A 20,852-nucleotide genomic window follows, 5' to 3' on the forward strand; every position below is an offset into this window, starting at 1 on the left:
GATGGGAACAGGAAGTGCTAAAATAGAGCAAGGGAGAGAACTGTTTGCAATCAAGGGAAATCAACAATTTGAGATCTCCACTTATGGCTTATCTTTTATAATTCATTACGGTGTGGCGGTTAATTTTATGGGTCAACTGGCTGGGCCACCAGCTGGACCAATAATCTTTGTTGAAAGACTACTGTGGATGTTTCTGTGAAGGTGTGTTTTTGGATGAGATTACCATTGAATTTGGCCGACTCTGAGTAAAGCAGATTATCCTCCCTAATGTTAGGTGAGCCTCATCCAATCAGCTGAAGGTCTTAAAAAAAAAAAAAAAAAAAAAAAAAAGAAGAAGACTGGGGCTTCCCTGGTGGCTCAGTGGTTGAGAATCCGCCTGCCAATGCAGGGGACACGGGTTTGATCCCTGGTCCGGGAAGATCCCACATGCCACGGAGCAACTAAGCCTGTGTGCCACAACTACTGAGCCTGTGCTCTAGAGCCCATGAGCCACAACTACTGAGCCTGCATGCTGCAACTACTGAAGCCCACGCCCCTAGAGCCTGTGCTCCACAACCAAAGAAGCCACCGCAATGAGAAGCCCATGCACCGCAACGAAGAGTAGCCCCCGCTCGCCGCAACTAGAGAAAGCCCGCACGCAGCAACGAAGACCCAACACAGCCAAAAATAAATAAATAAAATAAATAAATAAATAAAAAACAAAAAAAACAAAGACTGACCTCTATGAGAAAGAATTCTACCAGCAGACTGCCTTTAGACTCCAACTATACTACCTCCTTAAATTTCCAGCCTGCCAGCCTATCCTGCAGATTTTAGTCTTACCAAGCCTCCACCGTTGTGTGAGTCACTTTCTTAAAATATCTATCTATCTATCTATCTATCTATCTATCTATCTATCTATCTATCTATCTATCCATCCATTTATCCTGCTGGTTCTGGTTCTGTGGAGAATTCTGACTAATACAGATTTTGGTACCAAGAATGGTTCTAGAAGAAGAGAATCCTAAGGATGAGTTTTCTGAATTGGTTCTGGGGTTTCTGGAACTGGCTCTCCACTCTGATGAGACTTAAAGACACTAATGACTATTTCCAGTAGTAAAGAGAGCACTGACAGCCCACGGCACGATGTGGCCACAGAGATATGCAAAAGCATCACCAGGGAATACTCCTAATCAAACACTTACCAAAGGCAAGGTTCTGGATGACCATGTAAATAACACCTTCGAACATTTCTGTTAGACTAATGAGGATAATGATATTGGTTAATTGCTCCTAAAGTCACTAGAGAAAGTGGGGAAAGGATGAGCTCAAGGATTCAAATTCCCAGCTCAAGTGTTCATAAATGACCAGAAAACTTCTGTCTACCCTGTAAGGGACTCTTATCTCCTACAGCCACAGGGCTGAGACTGCTAAAAATCAAATCCAGAATCTCATCCTGAGATTGGCTGAATTACAAAGCAATTTGAATCCCCAACTTCACAGGTGTCTACTGTTAAAGTGAGGGCACTGACTGAGAAGGAGTGGGGACCCTATGGGAAGACCCTGATAAAGCTGGGGACATTGAACCCCGAAATATCAAGAGTCTTCTCTGCCAGTAGAAGCAGACCCCAGCCTGAGATTAACCCTGCTTTGCCAGAGGAAACCTTAATGGCCTCCCCTGAGGCAGCTGCCTTGAAAGACACTGCTGATTGTCTCGACCACCCATCCCACTCTTTGATTCTAGACTTATCACTAGACTCAAGTCATAGAAGGCCCCTACAGGTACAAAGTGTGACCCATGAGGAGATGCACTACACTCCAAAACAACTACTTGATTTTTCTAATTCACACAGACAGAAATCAGGGAATATGTGTGGAATGGATACTAAGCAGGTGGGATAATGGTGGAAGGAACATAAAGTTGAATCACACCAAAGAGATCGACAAGAGCCCATTAAACAGATATTCTGCATTTAATGCCACAACTCAGGGCGTTAGAAAGAGCTCTAACAGTTTGTTTTGGTTCCTTGGCTAAAACATGGACCAAAAGTGGCCCACAGTAAATGAACTTGGAATGCCAGACCCGCCTTGGCTTAATGTGGAGGAAAGGATTTTTTTTTAATTAATTACTTTATTTATTTTGGCTGCATTGGGTCTTTGTTGCTGTGTGCAGGCTTTCTCTAGTTGTGGCGAGCGGGGGCTACTCTTCATTGCAGTGCGTGGGCTTCTCATCGCGGTGGTTTCTCTTGTTGTGGAGCACGGGCTCTAGGCATGCAGGCGTCAGTAGTTGTGGCATGCGGGCTCAGTAGTTGTGGCTCACGGGCTCTAGAGCACAGGCTCAGTAGTTGTGGTGCACAAGCTTAGTTGCTCCGTGGCATGAGGGATCTTCCTAGACCAGGGCTCAAACCTGTGTCCCCTGAACTGGCAGGCGAATTCCCAACTACTGCGCCACCAGGGAAGTCCCCAGGGGAAGGGATTTAATGAAGGTTCAGGGAGATTGGAAAGTTAGAGTGGATTTGTCATTTAGGACACAATCATCCGGGCTTCCCTGGTGGCGCAGTGGTTGAGAGTCTGCCTGCCAATGCAGGGGACACGGGTTCGAGCCCTGGTCTGGAAGGATCCCACATGCCACGGAGCAACGGGCCCGTGAGCCACAATTACTGAGCCTGCGCGTCTGGAGCCTGTGCTCCACAACAAGAGAGGCTGTGATAGTGAGAGGCCCGCACACCACGATGAAGAGTGGCCCCCTCTTGCCACAACTGGAGAAAGCCCTCGCACAGAAACGAAGACCCAACACAGCCATAAATAAATAAAAATTTTTTTTAAAAAAATTAAAAAAAAAAAAAAAGACACAATCATCCACCCTGGGAAGGTCCAGAAGACATGCCTTTCAGCATAACTATGAGAAATACATTTGTGACAGGAGCCCCAGCATCTTTGAAGAGCCCTGGGACCACTCTTCTCTGTAAGCCAGAACTTACAGAGGGAATTGTTGACACTGATGTGATGCTCCCTAAATGCAATGGAAGGAACTGGATCCTGGAGTGTCAGGGGAAGTGGCAGCACTCAGCTGTCAAAGGCAAGACAAGTATAGTTACCATAATGGACAACAGAGGGAAAGCAGCAACTAGAATAGTCTGACTCACAGGGACATGCAACGTTGGTTAGTTGATCATAGCGCTCCTGGAAATGATATAGATGGGCAGCCAACTAAATTCTTACTTGATCTATATAAGCAGAAAAGTTCTAGATCACGTGAACAAAAGTCTAACTTGAATCAGAAAAACAAAAAGTCACATCTCCTCCATCAATTCCCAGACTTGCGCCAGTTTACAGATCTAGAACCCCTTGAATAAAGAGGAGGCCAAGGGCTTCCCTGGTGGCGCAGTGGTTGGGAGTCTACCTGCCAGTGCAGGGGACACGGGTTCGAGCCCTGATCTGGGAGGATCCCACATGCCGCGGAGCAGCTGGGCCCGTGAGCCACAATTACTGAGCCTGCGCGTCTGGAGCCTGTGCTCCGCAGCAAGAGAGGCCACGATAGTGAGAGGCCCGCGCACCGCGATGAAGAGTGGCCCCCGCTTGCCACAGCTGGAGAAAGCCCTGGCACAGAAACGAAGACCCAACACAGCCATAAATAAAATAAATAAATAAAATTAAAAAAAAAAAAAAAAAACAGAGGAGGCCAAGTCCAAACTAGCATAAATTAAGAAAGGAGATTAAAGGCGATTAAGTGGCAAGCCATTAGCTTTTTGTATTAAATGTGTTTCAGAAGGTAGAATTTTTCAGATTTCAGAAAATTAATACAATGCATATACTATATATTATATAACAGCCCCAGCCGGGTATAGGGCAGCATCCCATAAACAAACACATAAGTATTTCTGTATTGAAACATATAATTAGTCTTACCAAGTGGATCACGATTGAAAATAGTCTCTCATTAGTTCAGGTCAAATTTTGCAGCCAAAAGAGTTTGTATTGGGACTTCCCTGGTGACACGGTGGTTAAGAATCCGCCTGCCAATGCAGGGGATACGGGTTCGAGCCCTGGTCTGGGAAGATCCCACATGCCACGGAGCAACTAAGCCCACTCGCTGCAACTAAGCCCACTCGCCGCAAGTAGATAAAGCCTGTGCGCAGCAACGAAGACCCAACACAGGCAAAAATAAATAAATTAAAAAAAAAAAAAAGAGTTTGTATCAAACTTAGGAAAAAACTTTCAGTTTTAGAGCTTTGGGGATTTTGGAATTGCTGGTAAGAGACTGTGGACCTATAATTTGAAATGAGAATGAGAAATTGCCCCTCAGCATCTTCTGTTCTGAAATACATATACAAATCAGCATCACCTCTGCTTATTATTGAAATATTTTCTAATTTCTCTAGTGTATAGAGTTCAGCAAGCCTTACTGGGGTTCTTCTATACTTGCAGTCACTGGGTTGGGGTCGGGGGGAGGAATTAAATTCCAAACAGCTGAAAGTGATCAAGACTGAAAGTCCCTACTAGTTAAGAGACAAGGGCTGGAACTTCTGCTCAAGGTAGGCAGCAAGGCAGCAGGGCTACAGAACCTCTTCCAGTGGGGTGGAGGGGCCAGGGAAAGGCGCCGGTGAGAAGCCTCTGGTTTGAACCCCCTGAGCCCGTCTGGACATCCTGCAGGGCAAGCCTGCCAGGAGTCTAACTGCAGAAGTATCTGCACAGCCTCCAGGGAGAACTCAGCCCAAGAGAAGAGGGAAGGTTCAGCGGCTTGTCAACATGTAGTGCCTCCTGATGAAGGGCAAGGAACCTTTCTGAGCCTCGTATGGTGTCAGACACTTGGATACGTGGATTCGTGCTGTGTCCTCGCCAGAGGGAGCAGTATCAGAGTGAGAAACTACAAGAACCACAGCCTTAGCAATCCCTGGAGAGCAGTCAGAGCAGGATTTTGCATCGTTAGTGAGGAGGGCTTCAACACGCAGCTTCATCCCTCTAGGGTGGAGCCAGCGGCATCAAGGCATGGGGTTCTCAGCACAAACATGACCACAGAGACGAGGACACTGGTGGATGCCCTGGGACAGTTAAAGGACTCTTTGCAAACATTTAAGACATCCTGGAAGCCTCCGAAAAAGTGGTTAGAAACTTTGAAGGAGAAATTCTATAATAATGCAGAGTGGTTACAAATATACGCTTTGGAGTTTTGAGTCCCAACTCTATCATATAGTAGCTATGTGATTTTGCACAAGTTACACAACCTGTCTGATCCTTAGTTTCCTCATCTGTAAAATTAATAAAAATAATAATTATCACACAGAGTTGTAAGGAGCAGATGAGATAATGGATACAAATTGATTAGCAAAGGCCTGGCACATGGTACACACTCAATAAATGAGGGCAGAACGAAAGAAATAACATGAACCTAGTGTTATATCTAAACTTCTAAGTTATACCTGGCTGAAAAAAAAAAAGATATATATAAAGATAAATATATATATAAAATCTGTATCTATATCTAGACAGATAGATAAAATGTGAGTTAATTAATTCAAGATTTCTCCCTAATTACTCACTTTCTCTCTGCCCTTCTTACCATTTAGGAGATTTCAAATATTTGCATTTTAACACATTTTTCTCTTAGGAAGCTGAGTCCTTTGCTTATATTTCCTAGCAACACCCTTCAGAGGAAGGTAAATAGCAATTATGACCTGGATGTGAGTAACTGTAGGAAACTGTCTGGCACAGGGTCATATAAGTTCTTACTGAAGCTTAGTCTACAATATAGCACCTTCATCTTTTAAAGTGTTATCTGGAAGAAGCACAGGATTATGTTAAACTTACATAACTGCACACTGGGTTCTTTAATGTTTGGAGAGAAAAGAAGACGTTTCTTAATTCTGATAAAAGCATTTTAAAAATGGTTTTAAATTGCACATAACGAACTCCCCAGATCCCAAAGTAGAATATCAGAGTCTCAGTATAGAAAATGTTCACTGCAAATTCATTGACATTTGCTCAGTTGGTTACAGCACGGTACTAACAAACTCAAGTCAGGGATTTCATTCTAAGGGGCAATCTTATCTATAATAATAAATAACTCAGGCTCAACAAAGACATACTGCATCTCTAACGCCAATTAGTTAAACCTAAGAACTGGGTACAACACATCACAGTTGTTAGAAAACTATTCAAGCCACAGGCCCTGACAGTAGATCAAAGGTATTACAAAGGATCACAATTTCTAAAGAGACTTTGAGTTTGGAAGGGAAAAAAAAAAGAATAAATCACTGAAGAAGAATTTATCAATGAAATTATCCTTTTCATAAAGGCCTAATGGGACCAAGGGAAAATTATAAGTGAATAAAAAATTACAGCAGCCCACATGCATTCAAAAAGATAATAAATAAATAAAGAGGTTTAAGGGCAAAGATGTAAAGGTCCCAGGAGACAATTGCAATTTCTCAATTCAGGCACTACAAATGGTCACAAAGCCAACTGACCTCTGCCTTCTTAGCAGCCAAAATTCCAATGACTTTAGTCTAGACTCTAGGGCATTGCTAATGTCAAGCACTTGGCAAAGAGTGGAAAAGGAAGAAAGGACTATCACTCAAGATACACGAAGCCTTCATATCTCAACAGCCTTAGGGATCCAGACGCAGAGCCATCTGATACTTGAGACCTCAGGCAATGCTTTTAGTTCTTCTAATAATTAAATTTCCTTTGATGGAGGCTAAAGACCAAACTAACCTATAATGAATTCCATGTCAAAGCAAACCATTTATTCTCTTTTTTAAAATGACACCAATGGTCTTAGCAAGATTAAAATCTTTGCAAGGTTTAGGTACACGTGAGATGCATGTCCTACGCAGAGAATCCAAATTCTCAGATAAAGATACAATTCAATAAAAACACAACTGGGCTCCAGTTAAAAGATTCTAATCATCCAGGGGAAATGTGATTGTGGCTGCACTAAATCAGCCTCAGTGGTGATAGAAAGGAATGTGAGAAATATTTAGCAGGTAGACCAGCATTAACTAGGTGGAGGGGAGGCAGCAATATTTCTGAAAAACTGTGTATATTATGTTTTTCCCAATTAAATCACATTTTAAACTCAGTAGGAAAGAGTAACCATTAATGAAATCCCACAATGGATCCTTTGTAAGTTTAAAAAACATCTATTTTGTAATGCCAAGAGTATTCCCTCTCCCTCTTTTCTTTTTTTTTTTTTTACTGCAACCTTTCACAATAGGTGAATATCTTAAACGTGGTGACTGTCAGGAATTTAAACCGTCCTTTGGTGTTCATTATTTATTTGAATAGTCTGTCACCTCCCACTAGAATCTAGGCTCCCTGCTGCATCCACGGTACCTAAAACAGTGCCTGGCACCCAGTAGGTGTTCATTTGGTTGAATAAGTGAATGAAGACTTTGTGAAAACACAAATTTGCATTTTATATACTTTTCACATATATCTCTCTTTCACTTAATAGTGTCTTTATTTCTTTTTTTGGCAGCTTCTGAGCCTAGTGAATACCCTGGAGTTAGGGTAAAAATGAATGGTAGAATATTTTTTAAAAAAAACAACAAAAACTAAGTTTTTGTTTTATTATCTCAACTAGTAAATAAGGAGTAAAAGGCTGTGGGAACTGGTAATTAGATCAGTGGCCTTTCAACTACAGGGGTAGTACCTGAAGTCTACACTTGGTCAACAAGCATCAAAAAATATAAAAGTTTTACTGATAAAACACTTAGATACTACAACAAACATGATAAAACAATTTTGGTACATAACAAGTAGTAATTCCAAAACTATAGTGCTTAAAGTGGTTGAAGAATGTTAATTCATTCCATACATTTCTGAAGAAATATGAAATAGTACTCAAAGAGTGAAAATTATCAGATAATGTATAAAAATCACACTTGGAAAAAATATTCCTTCTTTCAACAAACATTTCTTGGATACCTACTATGTGCCAGGCTAAATCCTAACTACGTGTGGCAAACTGCTAACAAACTATTATCAAGACACGCCTACGCCTCCTTGCCATTTAACAAATATTAGTATCTAGCATATCCACTACGCTAAGCACTAGGGATACTTCTAAAAACAAGACCAACACTATCTCTGTCCTGGATTCTAGTGGAGGAGAAAAGAGAAGAACCACCAAATAGTGAGGAATTACAATAAGGACATAAAGGGCCAAGAAATGATAACAGGGGACCCCGCTGGATAGGGTGGTTGGAGAAGGCCTCTCTGAGGAAGTGACGTTTAAGCTAAGGCCTCGCGGATGAAAAGGAGACAGCTCTGGGCAGTTTTGGGGAAAGAGCACACCAGGCAGCAGGAAAAGCAAGTGCAAAGGACCCTGGGGTGGGAATGAGTGTCTAAGAGCAGAAAGATGGCAGCATGGCTTGAATATAGTGAGCAAAGGGCACAAGCTGAAGTCAGAGAGGCGGGCAGAAACCAGATCACGTAGACAACTATAGGCCATGGGGAGAAGTTGGGATGTCATTCAGAGTGCAACGGGAAGCCATTAAGAATTTCAAACGAGAAAGCAACATGATCTGATTTGCATTTTTATAAAGTCATTCTTGCAGTTGTGTGAAGAATGGACTAAAAAGAGACAAGAGGGGAAAATGGGGAGACCAGCTGGGAGGCTATCACAGTATCACAGGCGAGAAATGACAGTGATTTCGACTAAAATGCTAGGAGTGGACCACAGATAGAAAAAAAGTGGGTGAGAGAAAAAAAAAAAAAAAGAAGTGGTTGATTCCTAGATGTATTTTGGAGATGGGAGAACTGATTGGATGTGGGGAGTGAAGGATAGGGCATTATCAAGGGCAGATCCTAGGTTTCTGGGTTGAGCAGTTAGATGGATGGTGGTGCCATTTACTGAAATGGGTGATGCAAATTACTGAGATTTATTCTTCATATACTGTGTGTTCATTCCTACCTAAGGGTTACCAAAGACATTCCAATTGTCACATTCAGTGAATCCTTGAAGTATTCACTCTCTCTTCATCTGACACAGTTAAAACTTCTTCCTTAAAACTTCACTCTCTCTCAGTTTCCAAGACACCACACTCTTCTGGTTCTTCATTTACTCAATGAGCCTCCTTGTCAGGTTCTGTATACCCCAAGACTCTGTCCTTGGCCTTCTGCTATTTCCTTCAATACACTCTTCCTTGCTGACCTCATCCAAGCAATTCATAGCTTTAACTACTACCCGCATAAAGCCTCCCAGCTCTCTATTTCCTACCAGAACTTTCTCCTCACCTCTAAAACTATCTACCCAAATGTCCCATTTCTACTGAGATATATCAGGAGCATCTTAAACTCAACAAATCCAAAAGTAACTTTACCATCCTCTTCTTCCAACACTCTTTCCCCCTCATCCATAATCTTCATCTGTGAAAAGCCCTACTTTCCAAAACTATGCCCAGCTTTCCAAGCTCAAAACCTTAGGATCATCTTACACTCCTCTCTTTCAAGTCCACATCAAATTGATTTCCAAGCCCCATCAAATTTACTTTCTAACAAGCTCATGGATATGTCCTCTCTTCATATCCCACTGCTTTAATTCGGGTCTTCAATCCTCCTCCTCTGGATTGTTACAATAACCCTCTGGTTTCTTCAGCCTCACACCATTCTATCCCACATCTATCTTCACATCTCGATAGACACAGAAATCCTTCACAGGCTCCCCACAGCCCTTAGGATAAAATTCAGCCTTATGAATGGCAAACAAGGTCCTTTAGGAGTTAGTGCCTCTGGCTGGCTCTCCTGCCTCTGTTCCCACCATCTCTCCTATACACACTCCAACCTCTCAGGACACTGACCTACCAACAGGTTCATTCATGACTCTGCCTATACTGTTTTCTCCCAACACCTACTTAGCTTAAGCAGCCCTTTCTCTAGCAGCCTGAACTTCGGTCTGAGATGATGACTCTCCTTAGTGCTCTCACAGCAAACCATTAATGAAAGACTTCTCATATTGCTTATCACACTTTGTTTCTCCCACTGAACTATAAATTATGTGAGGCCAGGGACTGTCCTTCCTAGAACACTTTTGGTGCTTAATACTTAAAAAATGCTTAGTAAATGTTTGCTGAATAACTGTATCTAGATCAAACTCGAGAAGACTTTCTGTCAAACATGAACTGCTATGTACACTATTCATGACAAGAAATGGTAGCTTGAAAGAAGAAACATTCGATAGTTTTCTAAAATTAACCAATAACATCAGCTGCTGCCTTTCACGTATCAGCATTCATCTTTCATTACAGAAGAGCTACGCATGTCCAAGGTGTGTATAGATGTTATTCTGATGATCTTTTTGTATTAGTATCCATTAATATTCAGTTTTTCAGTTCTGCAACTTTTTTTTTTTTTTTTAATTTTATTTATTTTTATTTTTGGCTGTGTTGGGTCTTTGTTGCTGCGCGCGGGCTTTCTCTAGTTGTGGCAAGCGGGGGCTACCCTTCGTTGCGGTGTGTGAGCTCCTCATTGCGGTGGCTTCTCTTGTTGCGGAGCACAGGCTCTAGGCACGTGGGCTTCAATAGTTGCGGCACACAGGCTCAGTAGTTGTGGCTCACGGGCCCTAGAGCACAGGCTCAGTAGTTGTGGCTCATGGGCTTAGTTGCTCCACAGCATGTGAGATCTTCCCAGACCAGGGCTTGAACCCGTGTCCCCTGCACTGGCAGGCGGATTCTTAACCACTGTGCCACCAGGGAAGCCCAGTTCTGCTACTTTTTAATACCTTGAGTTTAATTAAGATTACTCTGACTGCTTTTGTCCTCAATAAAGACGGGTGTCTGCCTCTCCTGCATAATAATTCTGTCTGAACACACAAGATTTCTGATACACCTTAGTTTTAAGCTATTTCCTACTTCTTCACTTAAAACATGAATATTACCACCATCACAAACACCATCACCACCAAAAACCCCCCATGCTTTTAACCCTTTTTTTTCCCCCTCAGGAAAGACATTTATACAGAATAGATTGTCTTATATATACAAAGTATATATTCATCTATCAACCTCCAGAGGGTGGGGGGACTTTTACCTTTATACTTTACAGCTCCTGGAATCATTCATTAACTGGTATTTCTCCTGGCTCCAAAGATTACATTAAGAACTTTTCCATGAAAGTAATTACTGAGTATACTCACGTTCAGATACTGTCATGCAACTGACATTTTGCAAAACAAAAGAAATGAACAAGTCTCCGTGGTTTTTTAGGAGTTGGCTCTCTTTATAACCATTACTTAACCACATTCTGAGACAGCAACAAGTACTCTGCTTTGAACAACACACACAAAAAAAGTCCTGTGGCAAGACACCACTGCAGATGTCCGTAAAGCAACTCATCCAATTCAATAAATCCAGCCTGAGGTTTACTTTATGCCTCACTCATGAAATCTGGCAAGGAAAAAAACGTGATTTTTTTTTTTTTAAAGAAAAATGAGCCTTTTAATGTCCTATGTCTTGTCAAACTACAGTAACTATGACTGTAATTATTATGGATTGGCCAAACTCTTTTAAGCCAGGTCACTCCAGTGGTATTCCCAGCTCTTTGCATCCTAACACAGAAGTAATGTAAATTTCCTCCTGGTGCTCTGAAGACTACAGAGATGAGACAAATGAGACTCCGGGACCCTTCTATCTCAGAGGCTTAAAAAATGGGTTGGAGAGCACTGGAAATGGAACTAACAAGGTAAAACAAAACAGTCGCTTAAAAGGGAAACAATCAACAAAGGCCCTACAAATGAAAACCGTGCAACCTTCCGCCACCTCCCAAAGGTGGAGAACGCCAGAAGCCCGGGTTCCTGAACCGGAATCCCAAGCGGGCCTGGGCGACCCAGAGTCGCCAGGCGGAGATGGTGGGCGACTCAGCGAGGGCGCAATGCGGCCTCCCGCCGGGCCCGCTCCCCAGACAGCCCCCCAGGAATGAGCAAGGTGGGTAGCTCTCCCCGCCTCCTCCACACGCAGGGATCCAGGAAGAAGAAAGAGGCTCCGCGCCTCTCCAGCCCGTCGCGGGGCCCGCCGGCTCCGTTCCCTGGGCCCCAGGGCGTGCAGGCCGCGCCCCCTCCCCACCTCGGCGCCCCGCGCGCGCAGGGCCCGCCACCTGGCCCCGCCGCCCCCGCCATCCCGGCTTTACTCACAGAGCCCGAGCGCCACCGCAAGCACCGACCACAGCCAGCGCCTGCGGTCTGGGGATGCAATCAGTGCCCCGGCCCCAGCGGGCGCTGCCATCGTCCTCCGGCCGCAGCCGCCGCGGCTCTGGGCCCCGGTCCCCACTACGGTTAGCTCGGTTCTGGCCCGGGGTCTCCGGACTCGCCGCCGCCCGCGTCTGCTAGCACCTCCACGCCGCGATCCCCGCTCGCGGCCCCAGCCGCTGCCAGCCAGCCCTCCGCCCAGACCTCGGCCCCGCGCCGGCCCCAGATGTCCGCTCATTGGCCTGCCCCGCGCACTTTGAAGGACTCGATTGGAAGGCACCGACTGTCCATCACTCCCTCTCTCCAGGCGGGGCCCCGCCTTTTCGGTCCCACCCAGGCTCCTTATGCTGGCGCTGGAGGTCCCCGGCTGTCCGAGGCGACCGCCGCCAAGCCCTCTGCCTGCCTGCCTGCCTGCCTGCGTGGCTGTCCGCCGGTCTGTCCTGGCCCGCCCGCCGCCCCGCCAGTGTCTCCTCTGCCTCTCTATGGGTCCAGTCCTCCAGATCTATTCATTGTCTATCTTCGCCTGTTTTCAGCTTTTCCCGGTTTCTCTGAGCCTCACCTAAAGGAAAAGAAGCAGTTCGTTTACAAAATTTAAAAAAAAAAAGAAAAGAAAAAAAAAAGAATGAGGGCTACGATGGGGAGAGACTTCTGATTCAGTCGTTCAGGTAGAACATATCTCTCCCCTTGCCTTGTCTCCAAGGCCTGTCCTTTGCCTGGATCAGATAATTTATGTGTGCATATTGAGAAATCTACTAGCTTAAAAAGAAGTCTCCATCTTGTCTGAATCTCCTCTTAGGAGCCCCCCGTTTTGGCTTAAGAAGGGTTGGGAACTGGGAACTCTTTCCTACTACCTGGAGCACAAATGAATGGGGTTTTGTTTGTTTTGCTTTTGTAAACAAAATATCCCTCGATTTATCAATAAAAATTGTCAAGTTCCCCACCCAGACTCTGAAGTGCCGTTCCTGAGCCGGCTCCACTTGGTTACCTCGGCCCAGAACGGTGTCTGCCACTTACTGGTTGCCCAATAAATTCTGGAAAGTGTTTGTAAGAGTCCTTATGAGAACAGCCCACAAAGGGGAGAAACGGAAGGACAGGAGCACAAGAAAAATGAGCGTGAAGGAAGAAAAGGAAAAAATCCAGATGGGAGGCCAATAGCGTGAGAGAAGGAAACAAGTATTAGACAATTAGGATGAGAGTGGGAGAAGAGCATGGTGAGAGCACGCAAATGCAGCCCCTCATTTCAGGGTTTTGTCTCAAGTCAACCTTATGAACACCCTTCCTGATATTTTCGCTGTTTTAGCCTGCTACCCTTATAGTTCAGCAAACTCATAATAATTACTTTAGCACTAGTGAGGGAAAACTAAAAAGAAAAAGACAGAACCATTTCACCCTATTTCTCTCTCAGCAAGATCCTCATGAAGTGTTTCTGGAATGTCATAGGTTGGAAAGAATACAAATGCATTAAGTGAGCAATTACTATGTGCTGTAGATGTAGAATACCTAGACTTTACTCTCAAGAAGCACAGAGTCTACCAGTCAGTATAGCAAGCAAGTACTGAACTAAATTTTTTTCAATGCTTGAAGAGAAGGTCGAACAAAGGAGAAACCGTAAGGCCAACAGGGACAGTGGTTCTCAAAGACACAGGTTATGTTAAAAGCTTCTCCACTGACTGTGATGTACCTCAATACAGCTACCTCCCTCTTCTGAGAACCACTGGCCTGTGAGGTGTCTGGAAAAGATGCACAGAAGATGTAGCATTTGAGGTGGATTTTAAAGGCTGAATAAATTTTCACCAGAGAGAAACAGGAAAAGCAAACTCAGAAACAAGAAAGCAGTATCAGGTGCAAGGAATAGTGGGTTAATCCTCTGTGGTTTGGAACTTCAGGGGGAGTGAGTGAAAGAGGGGAAAGAGAGAATGCTGGAAAAGTAGGCTGTGGTAATATTTTGAAGAGCCTGGGGTTGTCTTTATTGTATAGGCAGTGGGGAGTGATGAAAGGGAAGTGACAAGTTCAGATCTGTGTTTTAAAAGGATGACTCCTGCAAAAGACAAGGCAAGAGTGAAGAGAGCATGAGATAAGGTGTTGGCAGTGATGGTGGAGAGGAAGATGAGGACTGGAGAAACATTTCACAAAAGGAATGACAGGACTGGGTATAAATTAGATGGGAAGTCTAATCAAAGACAGATGTGACCTCCAATTTCTAGCCAGAGTGGTGAATGCTGCTACCAGTTAACTAAGACTAAAAACCCAGGAAGAGAACCTGGTCTGTGAGGAAAGCTAATGAGCTGGGCCTTGAACACAGCTGAAAGTGCTGAGAACACCCAGATGGTCAATCAGAAGGCAGTTAGATATCTAGGTCTGGAGCCCAAGGAAGCAACAGAAGGGCTACCGTGAAACCGCAGCCTGCTGGGGCAGCAAAGTGTTTCCACGATAAACAATATCAGACCATCAGTAGATACTTAATAAATATTTGTTGAATGAATAGAAGAATGAATGTTTATTGAATCAATCTAGAGAAGTTACAAAGAAAAACAAAATCATGTGAGGTTGTTTTAGCCATAGGCCTTGTATTGTAGTTTCTGATTCTTCTGTAGAGATAGTAAATGGAAAACAAACAAACAAACAAAAGCTTTGGATTTCAATCACTATTGTGAGCCTGACGTTCTCACTCAACAAACCTCCTCTTCAGATACTTCCTTCTTCCTCCTGGAAACTCCTCTTTCCAGGTCAATCAGTCCGGGCATACAGTCAGAATCAACTGAAGACTTTCCAGCAGGTGAGACAAGTCATTTTTAATGGGCTGCCTTGCCTCTGAAAAGAATGGGCTCCTTGGGGAGAATTTTCCCCACAGAGTCAGTAAGAAGGGAAATCATGTGCAGAGTCTTGTCTGATAATAGTTACCTATGTACAGATCCCTTGGCCTCAAAGACTTCCTTCACGCAGTGCACAATAAATGCACTAATAAGGAGGGGTTTGCCTTGGGAACATCTCAGGGTGTGTTAAGTCTTCTCTCAATAGAGATCAGATAAGGGGCACCCAGGAGCAACTAGTGATGGCAAATATATATGGACAGAATTTTCTAGAGCTGGAATTAATGGGAGAAGTAGGAAGAGGGTGTCAGGCACCAAAATTTCCAACATCTCTGTGATTGTAGTAGAATTCTCTTCCACCTCCTGTACTCTCACTGGCATTCTCTCCCTCCTTGTTTTTTCAGATCTGTTGCCAGAAGAAAATGGAATGCTGTGATCTGTGGGTGGTGATAGCAAGTCATTCCAGGATCACTGAGATTTGATGAATATCAGATAGAGTCAGAGATGAATCCCAGGCCACACTGAGAGATATTTACCTGAAATCAGTTTCATTAACATTTCTACAGAGAGAATGTCTCAATCCAGGAAAAGGTTTGCATTTTTCTAGGAACTTTTTGAAAATCTGAAAATTTGAGTGCCCCTGGGCACCAAATTGGGGGAACATGGGTAATGGGGTCTTTAGGGTTCATTGTATAGAAGGATATGTCACCAGGCTTCTTCACTTACTGTGGCTGGAATAAAATGCTCTTCAAGGTCCTCTGTCTCCCTGTGCCCTGCTGCTACCTATGTACTACTTCTGCTTCACCTATGAGGGAAGGATGTACACTGGAGAGAGAGCACAGACATTCCTCTCACCAGGATAGAGACATTTCTCACTGTGAGTTGGTCAATTGATATCCTGAGTTTCGTTACCGTCAGTCTTCTTGTATCATGGTTGGGTGGGCAAATGTGATACTCTAGTGGCACCTGCAGAGTAAAAGACAAACCCTTTCAATCCCTAGAGAGAAGTAGGAGTAAGAAAAAAAAAAAAAACCCTAAAATGATAATAACTGTAGTAAGTTCAAGTAGGAAAGGTGAGCATAGCGACAGACCTCTTGGTAACTGTAGAGATGGAGGTTTCCAGAAAACTGAAGTGGTTACATTATTTTACCTAATGAGTTATATTTTGTAGTTTCCTCATTCTTGGGAGAAATAGAAATTTCTTAAGTGTCCAGGGCACATTTTTTTCCAGTTAGGTTCTGATGAATAAACTCTGCTGGCATCTAGAACTAACGAACATCTTAAAAGGTATTCTTATCCTCCTTGCCTTGGACCCTAAGGAGGACTGAAGACTCAAGTTAGGACAGTTTCCAATAAAACAAAGGGTGGGGACTGAACATTAGAGCTCCAGAACTGCAATTTACTCGTGTCAAACCATAAGAAGAAAGTTGACAACTCAGAGTCTGGCACATAGCGCTTCTAAATGTTTGTTGAATGAATGAGCAATCAAATGAATGAATAAACTGGAGAATGAATGTTATATGACATAAAATAAACAAATAGGCCTGTTTAGGATAGTCACCTTGTCTACTTGTAGTTTCCTATCTGGTTAGTTATTTACTAAAGTTGCAATTCACAATTAGTGATTGTCCAAATACCAAAATTTGTATTTTTAAGAGATTTGGAACAAATTGCGGTCATTCAGAAATTATTCACTGAGCACCAGTTTTGCCAGTATAAGCCTCAATACTAAGTATTTAATAATTTAAAATATAGTAAAGAAGCCATGCGTTAAAGATATTGGGACAATTGGGCACCAATTATATAACAATTGGTTGTCAATTATACAGTAGAATTCAGTGTTGCTGTTAGTGTTGGTGTCTTGTCCTCTAATAAATAATGATTAGAGGAGACAAGACTGCAACCCAATTATATACCACATAAAATTGGTTTTAATATGTTAAAGGATCTTTTTCTGAGAAGGTCAGAGTTTGGGATTTATGGAAAAGAGAGGGAGAGACAGATTTTCCAGCTGAAGAAAACAGTTTGAGTAAAAACACAGTGATGGTAATTTGCAAGGCTGGAAAGGTGGTGCTTTGAACGCTAGGATGAAAGGTGTAGGCAAGAAACCGACAATTTTACTATTATTGTAAAGAGCAACATCCTGAACGCAGCAAGGGAGAGAATCTGGAATCCGCCTGCCACAGGGATATTGCCACACACTCACTGCAATTTATCAGCCATAAATATAAATAGAATTATAAATATGCCACTGATAGTGACACCGTTGTTTTCTTCTCTGTCATTGATTTTCAAAGATCAAGAGAGAAAAGAAAAAAATCGAAAACACAAGAACGCGAAACAGCTGAAGGATATAAACATATTACACAGATAACCACTTGGGGGCGCGGGACTAAGTAGTTCCTCCTTTTATAAGGACGGGAAGGCAGAAAACGCGACGGCTCGTTGGTCTAGGGGTATGATTCTCGCTTAGGGTGCGAGAGGTCCCGGGTTCAAATCCCGGACGAGCCCTCTTTTTTTTCTTCATGAATTAATCATTTCTAAAGAAATTAATTTTAGAATAGATCCATAAATGTAATAAATACATGTTGGTGGAAAATACAAAGTTGAGACTTTTTGAACTTAGAGCACACTTTACGTTCAAATACCATTAAAAGACGTAACATGAAAACGTAGAAAGTTTGCTAACCATGTAATACTTTGAAAACGCTTGTCCCCATTCCTGCCAGTTTCGGAGTCGAGCGCTTGTGTTAGGGACTGAGTTCCGATCTCGGTTGCCTACAGGTGCGGTTTAAACTTGCCCAGGCCCGCGCATGTCCGCACGCACAGCGACCGCTGGAGGAGGACAGCGCGCCCCATCACCCTGGTCCCGCTAATCCACGGCGCCCCCTGCTCACGTTTGGAGTGTCCGAGGGGTGCCCAGGAGTCCGCACGAGGCGTGTCTCTTTTCCGAGTACGTGTGTTTTAAATGGTACAAGCATTTTCATACCTTGCCCTCAGACGTACAAAGACCACATATTTAACGAATTGATCTCAATCCTTTACTTCCTAAAACTACGACGATCAAGATTCGAGCTAATGGGACCGGAATAGTTTCATTTCAGCCTCTAAATGAGCCGTGTGAGAAAAAGAAACTGTTTCTTAAATTTTAGGCTGAGACAGAAAAAGCCTGGGCTCGTCCGGGATTTGAACCCGGGACCTCTCGCACCCGAAGCGAGAATCATACCCCTAGACCAACGAGCCGCTCTCGGCAAAAGCGTTCCCAGCGCCTCTCTTCAGCCTTGCCTCGCCGCTGGCCGCACCGCCTGACCGACCCCAGCCGGCGGCGACCCTTCTCTTACTCCCCAGGTCTCCGGCCGAAACCCTCCTCGCCACCCGAAGGAGCACCAGAAAGGGACGTGCACTTTGCCCAGAGGGGCCGGTGGTATCACCCAGCGCCCGGGCTCTGCGCCTCGGCCTGCGGCCGTCCGCACTCGATCCGGGAAGCCGCCTCCCCCGAGCCAGGATGGCCCCTGCAGCGCGGTGGCGGCCGGGCGCTGGAAGCCCGGGCTAAGAGGGCGCGGGCAGGGCCCCTCGGACACACTGGACGCCGCCGGGTGCTCGCCGCCCAGTGTCTCCACGCCGCCAGTTTCGCTCCTTGCAGGGAGCTCCCGCCGCTCTCCACTCAGACCATCCTCAGAGCACTTGGCTGTGTGCCGCGTGCCCCGTCCCCGTCCCCATCCCAGTCCCCTGTGCTGCAGCGGGACGACGCTCGCGGGTGCGCGGGGCGGGAAATAGCGCGGAGGAGCGGGAGAGAGTTGAGAAGGGATGTACCTTATCCCTGGGAGGGAGTGATGGGGCGAAGAACTGGCAAAGGAGAGAGTATTAACAGCTAACTTTTTTCGAACGTTCATTTTGAGATCCTGCACTCTTTTAGGCGTTTTACATACTGAACTCACTGCATATTTGTAACAATTTTCCCTTAGTTACTACTGTTATCCTCATTTTGCAGTGAGGTAATTCAGGCCACACGGCGGCGAGGAAGTGCAGGCGCAGGTACAGGAACTACCGAGGTCTTGGAAGGTGGGGTTAATAGCGAGGGCCGTGAAAGGAGCTGGGGAGGGAGGGGGCAGAGTTGGGTGCCTCGGTAGCTTGGGGGAGTGGACAAGGCTGCAGTAGTGGGCAGGACCTTCGCTCTGGCGCCACCCCACCTCCATCCCCTACTGTAATAGGGAAGAACAAATCTGACTCCATACCGGGTCTGTTTCTTTTACTTTAACCTTTGTATTCTATTGCTTTTGTTACAAGTTAATTACTAAAGGGCTGGTGCCTGTAGTTTAAAGTACACATGATGGCCCACCTCTGGGAACCCTGCCTCCCATGCCTGAAAGTTAAGCTAAAACACATTTGTTTAAGCTCACAGGAAACATCCTGACCAGGCCCACCTGTGAATGGCTGCAGGAAAGAAGAAAGGAACACATCCGTTCCAGAGTCTGGCCAGAACCAGGAAATGTTTGAAATAACTTCTCTCTCTCTCTTTTTTTAAACTTTACCTCTTACATGTTCTGGTATAATGTTATAAGTCATAATTCTAGTTATTACTTTAAAATGTACATCTCAGAAATAACTAAATTTCCTTGTCAATTGCATTATTATGAACTTTCATCAAATCTTTAACCATGGCCATTTTTAAGTCTTTTGTCATTTACAGACAGTTCTGGGTGTACTCTGAAGCTTTTGCAAATATGTTCCTATAAAAGTGTTTCATCTTCAAGGAATTCATGGAAAAGACTCTGACAAGTACAGGTTTCTGGTAACTGACTATACTGCTGAACTGAATGAATAAGCATTTTCAGAACTCTAATGGAAAACTGATGAATTCATAAAAGTGCTAACAAAAGATCAAGATAAAAAAAAATTAATTACATGGGACTGAGTGAACTGATGAGGATGATTATAATTTTTGTGACTTCCTGTTTGAATAATAATAAAAAAAAATCCCACAAGGACTCAGAGGCAAAAAATATACAAATCAATTTTCACTGCAAAGTAAAGGAGCTGTTACAGTGGAGGAGTACTGGACTGAACGTCAGTATTATGACATAGTATGAGTGTGTTTCGTAATTGCAATCATTGTTTTTGTTGTGGTCATCCATTTAAAAAAACAAAACAAAACAAAACTTTACCTCCTCACTTCCCCCTCTTTGTTTTATAAAAGAAACAATCATCCAAACCTGGGCAAGATGATTCTTTGGGACACTATTCCACCATCTTTTCAGTCTGCTGGGTTTCCAAATAAAGTTGCTATTCCCTGCCCCAGCAACTCTTCTCTTGATTTGTTGCCCTGTGGAGGAGTGACCAGTACCAGCTTGGATTCCTTAACACGACCCCCCGCCCCTTCTGCCGCATAGTTTGAGCCTATCCTAAGGCCCTTAACCCAGGTGGACCAGGAGTGCAGGGTCTTAAGCTAGCCTTGCCTGCTTTTGGCCTGCACTCCCCTCTCCCTCCCCAACAGGGAGGTTGGGTGGCAGAAGCTTCTCATTTCTGAAGCCCTCTTCCATCCTTAAGCTACCTTGAATTTGGGGGTCACTGGAATACTTTCCTTCGAACCCTGGTCAGACTGTTCTCTGAGGGTCCAGGTGGTGTTTCTGCCCTCTCACCCTTTGACTGAAAGCTCTGCATTTGCACCAGCTTCTCTGCTCATCCCCTGATCCCTTCCTTCCTCCTGATGCCAGTGGGCTCTGGGGGTGCCACTGAATATAGAAGGTCAGGACCAGAGCTCACACCCTTGGGGAGTGTGACAGGGGAAATACAAGTGAAAACACTTCAAAACAAAGAGTTAAAGCTGGAAAACCTTTCTATAACCCATTCTGGCCATGTAGAGAGATCCCAGAGCCGTG

At 44.3% G+C, this 20,852-nt stretch overlaps 1 protein-coding gene across 1 annotated transcript in view; it reads right to left on the reverse strand.

The window, feature by feature from the left end:
• The window catches only part of MPZL1 (myelin protein zero like 1), a 62,196-nt gene extending 49,802 nt beyond the window's left edge, over positions 1-12,394 (reverse strand). Inside the window, exon 1 of the mRNA XM_082438678.1 lies at positions 12,110-12,394. Within this exon, the coding sequence (XP_082294804.1) occupies positions 12,110-12,200 (91 nt within the window). The 5' untranslated portion in view covers positions 12,201-12,394. The remainder of the gene's footprint in view (positions 1-12,109) is intronic.
• Between the last annotated feature and the right edge of the window lie 8,458 nt (positions 12,395-20,852).

The sequence above is a fragment of the Balaenoptera physalus genome, assembly GCF_965194825.1.
Source record: "Balaenoptera physalus genome assembly, chromosome: 1".
In the NCBI taxonomy this organism is placed as follows: domain Eukaryota; kingdom Metazoa; phylum Chordata; class Mammalia; order Artiodactyla; family Balaenopteridae; genus Balaenoptera; species Balaenoptera physalus.